The sequence below is a fragment of the Leptosomus discolor genome, chromosome Z, assembly GCF_034619465.1.
Source record: "Leptosomus discolor isolate bLepDis1 chromosome Z, bLepDis1.hap2, whole genome shotgun sequence".
Taxonomy (NCBI): domain Eukaryota; kingdom Metazoa; phylum Chordata; class Aves; order Leptosomiformes; family Leptosomidae; genus Leptosomus; species Leptosomus discolor.
In genome coordinates this window covers 48,885,176-48,899,037 of record NC_141419.1, presented here as the reverse complement: position 1 = coordinate 48,899,037, position 13,862 = coordinate 48,885,176, and the positions used below count along the sequence as shown (strand labels likewise).

At 38.2% G+C, this 13,862-nt stretch overlaps 1 protein-coding gene across 1 annotated transcript in view; it reads left to right on the top strand.

Annotated features, from left to right (window-relative positions):
- Positions 1-13,862, top strand: part of SLC44A1 (solute carrier family 44 member 1) — a 68,359-nt gene that overhangs the window by 11,162 nt on the left and 43,335 nt on the right. Inside the window, exons 2-3 of the mRNA XM_086480097.1 lie at positions 6,972-7,061; positions 9,500-9,642. Of these exons, the coding sequence (XP_086336223.1) occupies positions 6,972-7,061; positions 9,500-9,642 (233 nt within the window). The remainder of the gene's footprint in view (positions 1-6,971; positions 7,062-9,499; positions 9,643-13,862) is intronic.

Here is a 13,862-nt window from a genome sequence, read left to right as displayed (position 1 = left end):
ATGCTTGGTGTTAGGACTCACTTTGTCTTCCTCCTTAGGCTCTAGAATTAAAATTTGTTCAGAGGTGGAAGGAGTTTCATTAGGACAGTATGCAGTTGCTGCTAGTTCTTCTCTTAAACAGCTGAATAGTGTAGAAGGGCGTGCCATGTCTTGGACAGAAAAATGCCATGCTCCCTGATAAACTGGAGAATTACATTCTTGCACTGGAAACATTTTGGTAAACAAGTAAATTGTGATTCTTCTTTTTCGTATGTGGTGTGCTTCATGGTAAAGGCCAGCACATCATTAGGACAGTTTTTTAGCTTGTAAAGATGTGTAAAATGAGTAAAGAATTGGCTCCTTAACTGGTCATTAGGAAATGCTGACAAATGTTTCAAGAGCTGTCTTTTTTTTGGTAGCATGGGGATGTTTCGGTAGCATGTGAAGTTGTAGTTTTAAACTTAGCTTGCAGGACAACTTCTGGACTGGATGACTTCTTGGTAGCAACCTCTTTAACCTGGCTTGCCCATTTCTCAAGGAGAACTCAAGAGTGGACCATGCCTTACATGCTATTTTGTGGTGTGCACAGTATTGCAAATGGACCCACTGATTCTGAAGCATCGAACTAGCATCGTAGGTGTGAAATGGTTGTACTTGCTGTGCTGTTGGAGTAAACTGAATGCTATTTGTACAATCAGTTGAATCTCTGGCACTTTATCAGAACCAGCCTTTCTTCTAGGAAGGTTCTGCAGGACTTAATAGCAGTTTCCCACAAAAGATCCTGCTTAGCTGGAATATCCTTTTTAGCATCTAAGGACTGTTTATTAATGCTGTGTGCACACTGTGGCTGTATTAAACTGCCACATCAGTAATAATTGCCCTGAGGATTTTTAAAAGTATAATAAAAACTATCCTTTCATTTAAAAAGAAAAAAACTTGCAACCCAGAATTTTCGGAATCTTGTTATCGTTACTGAAACTGGCTAGAAGTTATAACAGTGAATATTCCAAGTTTTTCTACAGTGACTGCAGAGCAAAAAAACCCCTAAATTAATTTAAGCTATTTGAAATGTTAATTCATGTAATGCTTTTGTAGTAATTTAAACTGCTGGTCACTTAGTTTAAAAATAAAATCTTTGGCACAGATTACACACATTTAATTCCTTCAGGAAACTACTTGTTCCCCCTCAAGTAACTCTTAAGTCATTGATACAACTTAGCTAACTTGGTGGTGATAGCTAATTCAGCAGTGATAGCTGATTCAAAGATTCAATTGCATTCCTGTGAGCTTAATGAAAGATTGAGGTCAAACTATTGCCACAGAGAAAGTAACTGTAACAAAAGCCGAGTTATTCTTAAATATCAGAAAACCCTATTGAGAAGGAGAAAAAAAAATAAATTGGGAGTTGTTTCCAGTGCATGAAGAAATATGATCACAACTTCTTCTTTTTTTTAGATATCAGAGGATCTGATTGTACCATGCAGAAGGACCGAAGGAAATCAATCTTAACTAGTTTTATGGCTTCTAGAACTACTGATTTGTTTTTTAGCTGGATTCTGTGCTTAAAAAACAAAATAAACCTATGTCTCACTGAAAAGAATAGTCACAGACACCATTTTGAGGAACAAACAGGAGTTCAGATATTCATGCATACCAGTGTTTGTAATTGACAGCCTAACACAACAGTTCTGTGAAAGAAAGATGCATCTTAAATTTTGTAAATTGTCTTGGGGAGGAAATCATTGTAAAGTGCATGCAGTTGCTGCTGTCACTGAGATATTAAAAACTTGGTAGGTGGATGTAATACAGAAGGACTAGAAGTGTTTAAAAGTTCGGTGTGCGTTGGTGAGGGGACAGTAGTGGATGGATTGATTTTCTGAATTTATCCAGTCTTTAAGGAAAGGTCAAATAGTGAATGAATGTAAGTCTTGAAAGCAATGGTGAAGTTTCCATACACTAGGTCTGTGTCTGGCAGTACTGTAACCCACCAGTTGAACCAACAGAAGTTGGTATGAGCTGCTAAAGGCGGGAATGGGCCAAGTGCTGAAGTGCTTGAGTATGCTAGGATCTGAAAAAAACTTTGTAAATCTAGGCCTGATTGTTTAGATGGATAAGTCAAGATGTCATGTCTTGTATTAAGTATTCAATAGGAAGAAAAAATGGCCATTTCTAAGTGTAGAAAATACGAAAGCTTATTCTCAATGCCTGCAGTGGAAAACTGGATGTTTTGCACAAGATCTTTGTCTTGTGTTAGAACCAGGTTGAAGGAAAAAAAGGAAACTAAACCAAAATAACTTCTTCCTTTTTAAGAGGGAACGTCAAAATGATTTGTGTGCATCTCTGTTTAAAAACTATTTCAACTTTTCTGTCTTATTGTCTGTTGGTTTTGACTTGAAGTAGAGCTTAGTTAAAGCAAATGCTGAAGTAGAAGAATATTGAGTCACTGTTTTATGTGCATGTAAGGTTTTCTCTAGCATTACTTACAAGTAGGGGTAATGAACAATTTGTCCTGGATGTAGACCTTCCAGGAGCTTGAAGCCCTAGCACTTGGGTGTCTTCTGTTGAGTCATAATGGCATAACACATGTAACTGGTATCTCATGAAGTTTAACTCTGCTTGGCTTTGGTGGCTGTGGACGTTGCTTTAAAATTTTGTCTCCTCTTGGGTTTCTTAACACTGTGTATGATAGTCCTGGAGTTAAATTAGCAGTTTGCAAGACTGCTCTTCCTCAAGACTAGTAAATCTTCCTATAGGATTTTGATGGGATATCTTCATCCTAGGTCTCCTCTGAGACTTGTTTTTGCCTGGAAAATGTAATGCTTTTATGTTTGTTCTGGTTAGGTTTTATTTTTTTGTCCTTAACTACCTGAATGAAGCTAGAACTGTATTCTTACAACCTGTGTGTTCATATGCAAATCAGAATAGTCCTATTCTCTCCAGTTGCTAGCTTGAACTCAATAGCCAAAGTAAACCTAGAGTCTAACCTCTCCCTGCATCATCTTTTCATCCAGTGGATGTTACTCAGGCCAGTTGTTCACTGGGTTGTCCTTAATTCAGCCCACCTGTCTCAGTTTCTTCTTCCTGAAACATGATCTGATCCATCACAAGATTTGGGATTTCTTTCTGCTGCCTTTCCCATGATGTTGCAACATCCTCTGTTTGCTGCCTTTCCCATGATGTTGCAACATCCTCTGTTTATGGCAAATTCCATCTTTATCCTGATCTTATTCACATCTTTGCTACTTACCCATGGCTTGATTAGCCATACATATAATACTGCATATGTTCTTTCCTTGGCTTCTTGCTTCAGTCACATCACTCCCAAATTGTTCGTTGCATGAGACATTTTGTGTTTAAAATAAAATCTCTGTAACTCTTTGCATCTGCAGTCTCCTGCTGACATGCTGTATTTTTACACTTTTTTTTGCTCTTATGTGTGTGTTGCGCTCTGGGGCAGGTGAGTGCTTGTATGGCAGTATCCAATGCAGCTATTACGTTAAATACAGTGAAAGTGTTAACCATTTTGCACTATGCTGATACCTGTAAAGAAGTGTATTATACCTGTTATTTGGTGCTGCAGAGGTATATTTTGGAAGCAGCAGGGAGAAAGAAGTCTGGAGGGTGTGGTTTCTGTGTTTCTTTTGAAGTGACTGGATGCAACGAATACCAAGAAAATAGCCCCTTTATATTTTGCGTGTGCATACAAGTACTTGCTGTCTTGAGACCATGTAGCTCTTCATTCAGCTAGAAAAGCCAACAGCTAATGGGCTGGCATTCTTCACGCTTCTCTTCCGCAAGAGAAACCTTAACTTTAGACATCCAACTTTCTAGGTGTGGAATTAAAACATAAATGTAAAGTTGTGCTGCACCCAACAGTTCTTACTTGTTTTCAAGAAGCCTTAAGTTTGCGAAGTCTTCTGCAAAATAGACAGATGTAAACTCATTTGTGTTATTGAGTAGACAACTCCTAAAATCAGAAGAGCTGTTATGGGCAGGAAAAGTGTTCCCAACCTGCAAGTTTGCCTTGTAGAGACAGGCTCTTCTGCCTGCTTTCGGCTCTTCACTGGTAGTGCTCCAGATTGATTCTCTGTGCTGTCAGAACAGGTAGTCCTGTGCTTTGTTGATGGCAAGAATATCCATAAAGAGCTTAGCATTAATTATGAAAGCTCTGTTTTAAGAGAAAACTTTAATGATTTCCAAAATTTTTCTTTTTCCTCTAGGCTATCTAGCTTTCTTGGCATCAGCAAATACTAAAGGCTCTTAATCTGTCTGAGGAAAGGCTGAAATCAGTGGAAGTGCTGATGTAGGATTGCAGGCAAAGCATGTCTACTAAAATTTTATGCTATTTCAGTTACAACGAAGACAAAGCGTAGTTTCCAGGCTGCCGAACAAACAATATTTGTTAGACCTTAGGTAGCAATTTGTGTTGCCCAAGAATGAATATCACAGTCTGAGTAAATGTCTAAGGGTGTAAAGTGGCCAGGGAGCAGTCACTAGAGACACAGGCACCAACTTCAAAGATGAGTATGGAAGAAGATTCAGAGGGAATCTGGAATACAAGGAAGCAATTGAGAAGAAAACAGCAGATAGATAATGGCCGCTAGCATGGATTGTAGCAAGGTCTGGTGAGAAGAAAGATTGGTCAGGCTACTGGAGAAGGGTGTTGATCTAAAGATGTGTAGTTCTATACCATGTTAGTATGCTCCGTGGTTAAATTGAGTGTTGGTAAGTATGTAGTGCCTTTTGATTTGCTTCCAAGGGTACTTTCTGTTTAAAATACCACCCCCCTTTTCTTAATTATGTTTTGGAGCAGAGTAAAGGGTATGGACACAGAATTAATTCCTCTGTGTAACCTTCTAACTATGTGGTACACCATGGCATTTCAAGTTTCTTTTTGACATATAAATTGCAGTCCACTTAGTAAATAAAATGGATTACTTATGGTAACTGTGACTAGTCAAACAATCTAAATCTTTTCCAGAGCAATTCCAGAGGATGTCTAGTGGCTTTTAAAAATCCTATTAAAAGATTTTGTTTGCATATGGTACAACGAGGATTAAAAAAAACCCAAACAAAACACCTACAAAAAAACCCAACAAAATGAACCCCACTGCAGAGTGCATCTTACTGCTCCCTCTTTTGTCAAGGGCAGCTTACTGTTAAGGTGCAGCTATAGCTGAAATTTATCTCTGCTGTTTGTAGATAAAAGTAAATCTGTAAAGAATCCAGAGTTCTTGGAGCGGATTGAGGAATAGGAGGCATGAAGCTTTGCATATTTTATGCAATTATGATTGTGCTAATTATAACAGTATAAATGTCACAATCTTGTTGTAAACGTTAAGTTGTTAAGTTTGAATAGCGTGTTAGTTTTAAGTGTGAACTGCCAGGATCAGAAGACGGTTTTGTTGAATGAGTGTAGTAGAGTGCATAATGTGACCTTTTACCACCTTTCATTACTGATTATTGAGTAAAATGTAAAGAAGTTTGACTGTTCAGAACTCAGAGTGAATTTGCACAGTTTGCTTTAAAAATACAACATCTGTAAGTGGAACTTCCTTAATACAAGATTGCAAAAAAGCGTGGAATTCCCTAATGTAAAGCCAGGCTGCTTATAAAACTGTGCTTTTTGAAACTTGGTGCATGCAGGATTTCATTTATATTGTACCCATTTTGTAGTTTTCTGATGGTAGTATTTGAAAAGGTTGCTTTGTGCTTGTGAATTAGCAAAACCCAAAGTCATGAATACCAAAAAAACACCTGTCTAATATCAAATGAGTTACAAGCTATAACTTCTTTGATAAAAATATGCAAAAATACATACTCGACATAAAAACTGTTGACATTTCATCCAGCCATTCTGTTTTAATTCAGTACTGACATTTGCTACGTTATCAGCAGAGTCTGAAAGATGCTTCAGAGTCTTGACAGGAAAAAGAAATTCAAAATTTGGATAGGTTACCTCTTTTGCTCTGTCTCTGAAAAGAGCTGTTCTTGTATTCTCCCTGTATCAATCTCCTTTTCTTCTTCAAGTATGAAAACAGTGTGTGCATTTTTTGAGTCTCAGTAGACATATGTGAACAGTTAGTATTTAGGAACTAATTGAAAAAGCTTGTCTGTGTGATTGTGTATTTTTAAAATAGCTATAATCAATATTTTTGTTATGATAAATTCTGATACTGTGGTTAGTTTAGTCCTACAGCCAATCCTTATTCTCTTTTTAAAAACATTTTGCCTAGGTGGCAAAATGACAGTTTGTTAACAGATTTTAATCACCTTGGTAGTGCATATACACTTGAGAAATTTTACCTCACGAGCAGCATACTATTTGAATTGCTTACAACTGCCTCTTTATAATTTGCAATAGAGCCTCCATCATTGAGTATTTCAACCTCTAAGTGCACGACTTTCCTTTCTGGCACCTGGGCAATACTGAGTAGGGATTTCTTTGCTGAAATGTTAAACTTGGCTGCCTCTTGGCAGGTAGAGAACTGTTCCTTTAACAGGAATTTATTACCTCCTTTCTGCGTATGCTATACTCGTTAAATCTGCCAGCAGTGTTTTAAAACTTAGGAGCTTTTGAAAAGTTTGACTTTTTATCCTTCTGGGAAAGCAGATTACTGGAAGGTAGCTGTGGAAGACTGCAGTGGCAGATATTGTTGATTCTGTGCCATTAGATTCTCTGTTAATAAAAAATCAGCGAAAATAACCTGTTTTGTGGATAAATACCTGTAAATTTCTGGCTAAATTGCCAGTTTTCTGGATAAATACTTTTTTGTCAATCTAGCTTCCAGTGGAGACACCTCTTTTGAAGTGTCTTTTGCGAGCCCTATTCTTTTAAGTTTTTTGACCAGGCTGCTTCAGCTGTATTGGTGTTTAAAGATAATTCCTGCTGTATGTTAATGCACTGGAGAATAGTTTTCTGTCTTTTTCTATTAGGAGCAGAAGACAATTAAAGTGTTGTTGTTAACCTCATCTCTCTCTTCTCACACAAGAGCTCCAAGCGAGAGTGGAAGCCTCTGGAGGATCACAGCTGCACAGATGTGCCATGGCTGCTCTTATTCATTCTCTTCTGTGTAGGAATGGTGAGTAAAACTCAAAGGATTCTCTGCATGTTATATAGTTGAAGAGTTTGTATTCGTTAGAAAGTAGTTTTAAAACCCTTCAGTAACTTAGTCACTGGGTATGGTCAAGGTATACTGTCATGGGAACCATCAGCTGTTGAACAGAAATGGATAGTATGTACATATCAAAGGCCATTGGTAGGGATCCATAATTAATTATTGTTTGTGACAGTTCTTGCTCCAGCTTGTCTTCCCATGAAACTCCAGTTTCATCTCTAAGTGATTTTCAGCCTGGTAAGGTATCACTTGACTCATGTTCCTTATGGGACTCTGTATATCCCAGAAATTACAGCTTTGAGTCTGGTAAATGGTTCTGTGAATCACAGTAAACTTTTTGCTGAGGAACAAAGATTCAGAATATCAAACTGTTGACTGACTGGTTTTTTTTCTTAGTGCTTAGTACAAGCACCTACTATTAACTATTACTAATGGTAAGGTCTTTTCTTTCCAAGTCATCCCTGCTTTGTCTTGTGTGGTGAAACCGTCACTTTTCCCAGGACAGCTTCACAACACTGTGCACTTTATATAAAAAAACCCAAACCTCCAGAAGCTGCAGATTAGTGGAAACTATAAATATATTTTTTTCATCTTGTTTTGTTTCATGGACCTATATATGCTATCACTGTTGTATACCGCTGTGTTGCAAGCAGTAGTCCTTAGGAGTTTGACAGTTCGAAACTTCTTTGCTGTCGGATTTCTTTTCTGCTGTCCCTTGATCTCTGATCTTTAGTATTATTCCATTAAAAAAATTCTTTTTCTTTCCCCAAAGTGTTTGTCATTAGCCATGCTTCAAATGCAGAGGTGATAGTGTTTTGTTTAAATCGCACGAGTTATATTCTCACTGTAATGTGAATGTCTTAAAATTGTGAAAAGCACAGTACTTCTGGAAATAAGCAGCTCTTTTTTTTTGTGGTTAGTTTTTTCCTGCCTTTGTTGACGTTCCTAGTTACTCAGTCTATACGTACCTGTTCCTCCAATTGTAAATTACCTGCTGTGGGTGAGTGTCCCAGATTTTCCTGTCTAAGTAATATGATATACAGAGTTATTATCCTATTGGGTCAAATACCCTGTTAGTTACTGTTCTAGGGGACTTCACTTGAAGGGTCAGGTACCGTGATGGGTCAGGAGGGCATCCCCCACTGTTGTAAATTAGCTTAGATGGGGGAGGAATTGCATGATTTCTCTTACCCTGCGAGTAGGGAAAAAAATGCTTGAACCAGCCAAGAACCTAAGTACTGTTGTATGTAAAATGCATGCAAGTATGTCCTTTACAGAATAATAAGGGATCCCAGAAATTGAAAGTGAGTGCTGGAAATCAGCTTTAATTTTTACTTGTGGTAGTCTTTTGCTCACTTTGCCCTCTTTTACTTTGAGTATTAAGTCTATAAGTGCATTATTGCATTTGCAAGAGAAAGATAATGACCAGCTTGCTGTCTGGAATTACTCTATAGTGACAGCCTGTCCATCAGAGAAGGTGAAACTCCTGTATCTTCAGATCTTTAAAACCACCCACAGTTTAACTGTTGCATGCTGACTTCATTATGTGTTGTCATCATCTCATCTGACCCTATTGCTGCCATCTGTTGCTCCACACGTTTGTCTCAAGTGCTCACTCTGCTTCCTCTTCTCAAATACCTAGCTTGCCTCATCTGTAAAGCAGTGTGCTGATGGTTCACTTCACACTGTCAGTGGTGTTGCTAGAGAGCTAATGATTCTTTTGGGCCTGTCTACTGTTCACATAATCACCACCTTGATCTTGGTTTTTCTAGTGAAATACCTGTAGAAAGTTTGCACAAGACCTGCCTGACATTGGGTGTTTCACACATTACTCTCTCTGAGCCATTTTGCATTCTTGTACTCTGTGTCTGGTTTTTTCCTCATTTGAACCCAGCACCTTGACCTGGTCACTTCCTTTAGAGGATTTCCTTAAAAGGAATATATGTCAGATAGACCTCTTCATTGTAGCTCATCTTTGAAAGGATGTAATTTGAAGGAAAAAAAAAATCTTAAAGCAAGAAAATCTGGACTGTCTGGAATCCTCTAAGATGTATACTAAGCTTTGGCAACTCCAGCTCTGCTTGTAGCTCTCCTTCGTTGCTTGCCCTTGGCCTCCCTTCTGCTTCATGCACCACTTGCTAATGATACGACTCTCAAAAAAACTCCTGCAAGGTTCTTAACTATGCTTGGATAATATGCAGCATTAGATGTCTGAATCTTCTTTTAGCTTGCTTTCAATTTTATAAGTATACAACATTTTTTTGTGGATGGTCCTTGTCTTTCTTTTTTCAGTCTGAAAGAATTTTTAAAGCACCTTGCTTAGAAACAGATTAATTAAACTGACTTTTCCCAGCTATCAAACAGAGTATTACTAAACTGGGTTTTTTTTTTTTCTCCTCCAGGGTTTTATCTGTGGCTTTTCAATAGCTACAGGAGCAGCTGCAAGACTGCTTTCAGGATATGACAGCTATGGGAATATTTGTGGACAGAAAAATGTCAAGGTGGAGGGAATAGTCAACAGTGGTCTGGACCTCACACACAAGAAGTGAGTATGTGATTCAATTGCTTTGTTCTGTAAACCAGGAAAGGCAAAACCTTTCGTCCTTTGAGAGTGGTTTCCAATAAAATGGGAAAAGAGATAATGCAAACTCATTCCTGCTTGTCCTTCTCCACTTTTCTCGCCTAAAGAACAATCTTTAGTGAAAACCATCAAGAGTACTCGGAGAGTATATATTGACAGATGTGCAATAGGAGTATAGCTAAGACATAGTTTCTTGATGTAATCGCAGCTTCCAGTGGGTTGAATGGCTTACAATTTATGCAGCATAATTTTCCTACTTCTTTATATAAATATTTTGGCACTTTCTAAAATCAGGTGTATTTAGTACAAAATTGTCAGTCTTTATTATGAGAGAAAATACAAATTTTAAAATGAAAATTTTTAACTTGCCTGTAGAAAGATACGATGTCTGAGTTTGTATGAAGGTAGAGAAACTCACTTTATTGAAATGTAACAATTAATAGTGTAATAGTCTCCTACACGTGACAGAAATCAGGCCATCATGAGGAGAAACATCTAGCACTGCTAAGTGATTTCCTCTTGTAAAGGCAAGATCGAAAGACAGCAAATAAAATAGAGACTATTTTTAACACAGTTAGTACAGAGCCCGTTGCTTGTCAAAGTCTTAATAAGGTTCAAGAGCATTATGTTTTTCTATTAAAGGTATCATGGCTTGAGGCATGGACCTAAAGAAATTAATGGGTACACTTATATGGGTTATCATCATCTGTCTTTGTTGAGAGTGAGAGAAAACCTTCTGCCAAGGCAGATTATTCTGTAACTGTTCACAATGAAGTGCCTGGTACAGTCCAGGGTACCCAGCTTTGGAAGAGGCCAGTTCTTACATAAGCGAATGATCCTTCCCACTCTCTCACCCTATATAGCTTTTAAAATTTGTTTGGCAATTTTTCAGAAGAAACTGCTTTGCATCTGTCTCTAGTAGATGGAGTTCAGTATCTGAGGTGCAGTTCATGGGAGTATTTCATACTATTTTATAGGAGTACTTTTTAGGCAGACTGTAAAAATAAACTCTTCTTCTAGCCTGTACATTTCAGTTTGTGTAGAGAAAGAAAGGTCTTTAAGCTCTACAAATGTGATTCTGGAAACATGAAGTTATTCTTGTTTCATTCTGCTTTCAGAGTAATTCTGTCTTCATTTCCTAGTACGAAGCAGAAAAGCTACATCATCTGTAAAAATAATATCTTCTTCCATGTAAATGACAGCAACTCATAGGCACTGTAATGAGGAAGTGAAACAGATGTGGTCTGTGTGGATATGGAAATAAGGGTGGTAGGGTGAAGGGCAGAGTCCTCACAGGGATATTCGATTTGTGTGCATCAGATGTGTTGAAACTATTGAGATGAAATGCTGGGAAGGAGAATTTTACAGTCTGATCTTGTCAACTAAGAGTAAACTATATCTTCTTATTTTTACAAAGAAAACACAATACAGCTTTAATAGGCTGTGCTCTGGAGTCAGACATGGGATTTTAGTCTAGGCCTGGCAGTGAATTCTCATTAAATCTATCTACTTCAAATAACCTCCTTTCTTTTCAAATTCTGGCAGTTACAAGGGGGTTAAAAAATTACCTTTTATTTGCAAATAAATTATGACTACAGCAGCCAAGTCCCTGAAATGCTATTCAGTCTGATTTTTTGTCACCAATACTATTTTGCTTGAACAGAATTCAGTTTGTGCTGTTCACTGAAGGACAAGAAGATGTGCATGTGCTGCTATAGGGCAGAGTTAGGGTGGCATTCCGTACTAAAAATGGCCTTTGACTGAGGAAAGTGCTTGGGGTTTAGGTAGTGGGGAAAACCCAGGGAGAGTTTGCAGCATGCATACAGAGAATTTGGTTGAGTGAAACAGAATATGCCCTAATCATAATTCGTTTAGAGTGGGTGCGATCACTTAATTCACTTCTCCATTGCTGTGATAAGATGCTGGTGGATCACAGATTGTCCTGTAAAGTACTCATTTGCCTGTAAAGAGGTGCCTTGAGGACTGACAGAAAATCAATGACACTGGCAAATATAACAGTGTACAAAATACTTGAGGGTAAGATAGGTTTGTTCATACAATTTGCCACAGTGCTTCCAGAATCAAGGTGTAGTGTACAAAATTATGATGCTTTGTCTTCCTGTTTTTGCAAGGGAGGAAGAGACTGCTGTATTTCTCATGGGAATGAACAGGTAGTAGGACACTTGTGCAGTAAGCTATAGGTCAGAAGCCAAAATTGTTGATTTTTTTTTTTTTTTTTGCCTCTGGTCATTTTGAAATTATGCTTTTAATTACTTGCCTAAAAATCTGGATTTATTATTTCAGAAGTGAAAAAAGAAACAGTGCAATATAAGCTCAAAATGGGTTATCCTGTAGATTGGTTAAAAATAAGTTATGATGCATTTTGAGAAGTTGTACTGTGCCTTAGGATGGAAAACTGGACCTTATTTTCAGAAACTATGGCTTTTGAGAAGTTAAACTTTTTTGCTTTTTTTCCTTTATGTACAGGAATCAGCTTAAAATTAAATATGAGCTTAAAATTTCTGATTTTTATTATGATGACAGAAGGTACACATTAAAAATTACATGCAGTTATTTTTACTTTAGTAATTTTTTCATCATGCCATATTTCAGAGGTTCTTTTAATAAACTTTGTTTTTTCAGTTCAGCTGCTAAGCTCAAAGAATTGTAGAATCATAGAATAGTTTGTATTCAAAGGGACCTTTAAAGATCATCTAGTCCAGCCCCCCTTCCATGGGCAGGGACATCTTCAATGAGACCAGGTTGGTTCAAAGCCCCGCGCAACTTGACCTTAAACGTTTCCAGCGATCAGCAGCTTCTGTGGGCAACCTGCTCCAGTGTCTAACCACCATCATTGTAAGGAATTTCTTCCTTAATCTAATCTAAATCTACCCTCTTTTAGTTTAAAACCATTACCTGTTGTTCTGTCATTACTGGTCCTCATAAAAACCCTCTCTACATCTTTCCTATAGGCCCCCTTTAAGTACTGGAAGGCCACTGTAAGGTCTCCCCGGAGCTTTCTCTTCTCCAGGCTGAACAACCCCACTCTCTCAGCCTGTCCTCATAGGGGAGGTGCTCCAGCCCCATGATCATCTTTGTAGCCCTCCTCCAGACCCATCCAACAGCTCCATGTCTGTCTTGTGCTGGGGGCCTCAGAGCTGGACGCACAGTATTGCAGGTGGGGTCTCATGAAAACAGAGTAGAAGGGCAGAATCACCTCCCTCAACCTGCTGGCCATGCTTCTCTTGATGCAGCCCAGGATGTGATTGACTTTCTGGGCTGTGAGTGCACATTGTTGGCTCATACTCAGTTTTTTGTCCACTAACATGCCCAAGTCCTTCTCGGCAGGGCTGGTACTTCATAAAAGATGCACAAAGATGCTTCCTAGGTTGTAAATCTGATATACTGAATTTCCTATAGCAAACAGATTTTCATTTGCAGTGTTGAATCATCTCTTAACAGCATGATTACTTTGTTTACTTCAGTCTTTGTATTACTGATCTAAGTTACTTTCTTACAAACAAATTAGTTCATTGTTGATTTTAAATAACTAAAATGAGCATGAAGTGTGGAGGCACATTCTTGCAGCACAAAGCATGTTAAGTATATTCTTCTAGTGAGAAATAAAACCTATTCTGTGGTGACCATTGTGTGGATTTTTCTGCAGTAAATCACTTACTTTCAATAAGTAAGCTTTAAAAACAAAAACCAAAATACGTTTTCCTCTGTGAGACTGCTTCTTAGCATTTTCATTCCTGTTTAGCTGCTAGAAATTTTAAAAAGTCTTACTTCTGTCTTCCTAGACCATGGATTGAAGCCACAGATTTAATACCATGGAGCTTGCTTTGCAGCTGCCTTATTGCTGTCAGAACATTCTCTGAACCATGCAATGCGATGTTTGAATTACATGTGTCTGTTTAACGGTATGCCAACACAGCACACTTCTCTCAAAACTGCATATGGCACTGTCCTAGGTTACAGTGTAAAATGTGCCAAAAAGAAAAAAAAAAAGTATTCTATTACCATCTTCAGGAGCTGTTGAGATCAGATGGGGCGGCGCTCCCTGCCTCCCCCCTCTGGACTATCTTCTGTTACTGGGCACAACAATGCCTTATCGCCTGACCCATCGATAACTCGCTCCTGGGCTATCTCCTGTTAATGGCCCATCAAGGAACTGCCTCACG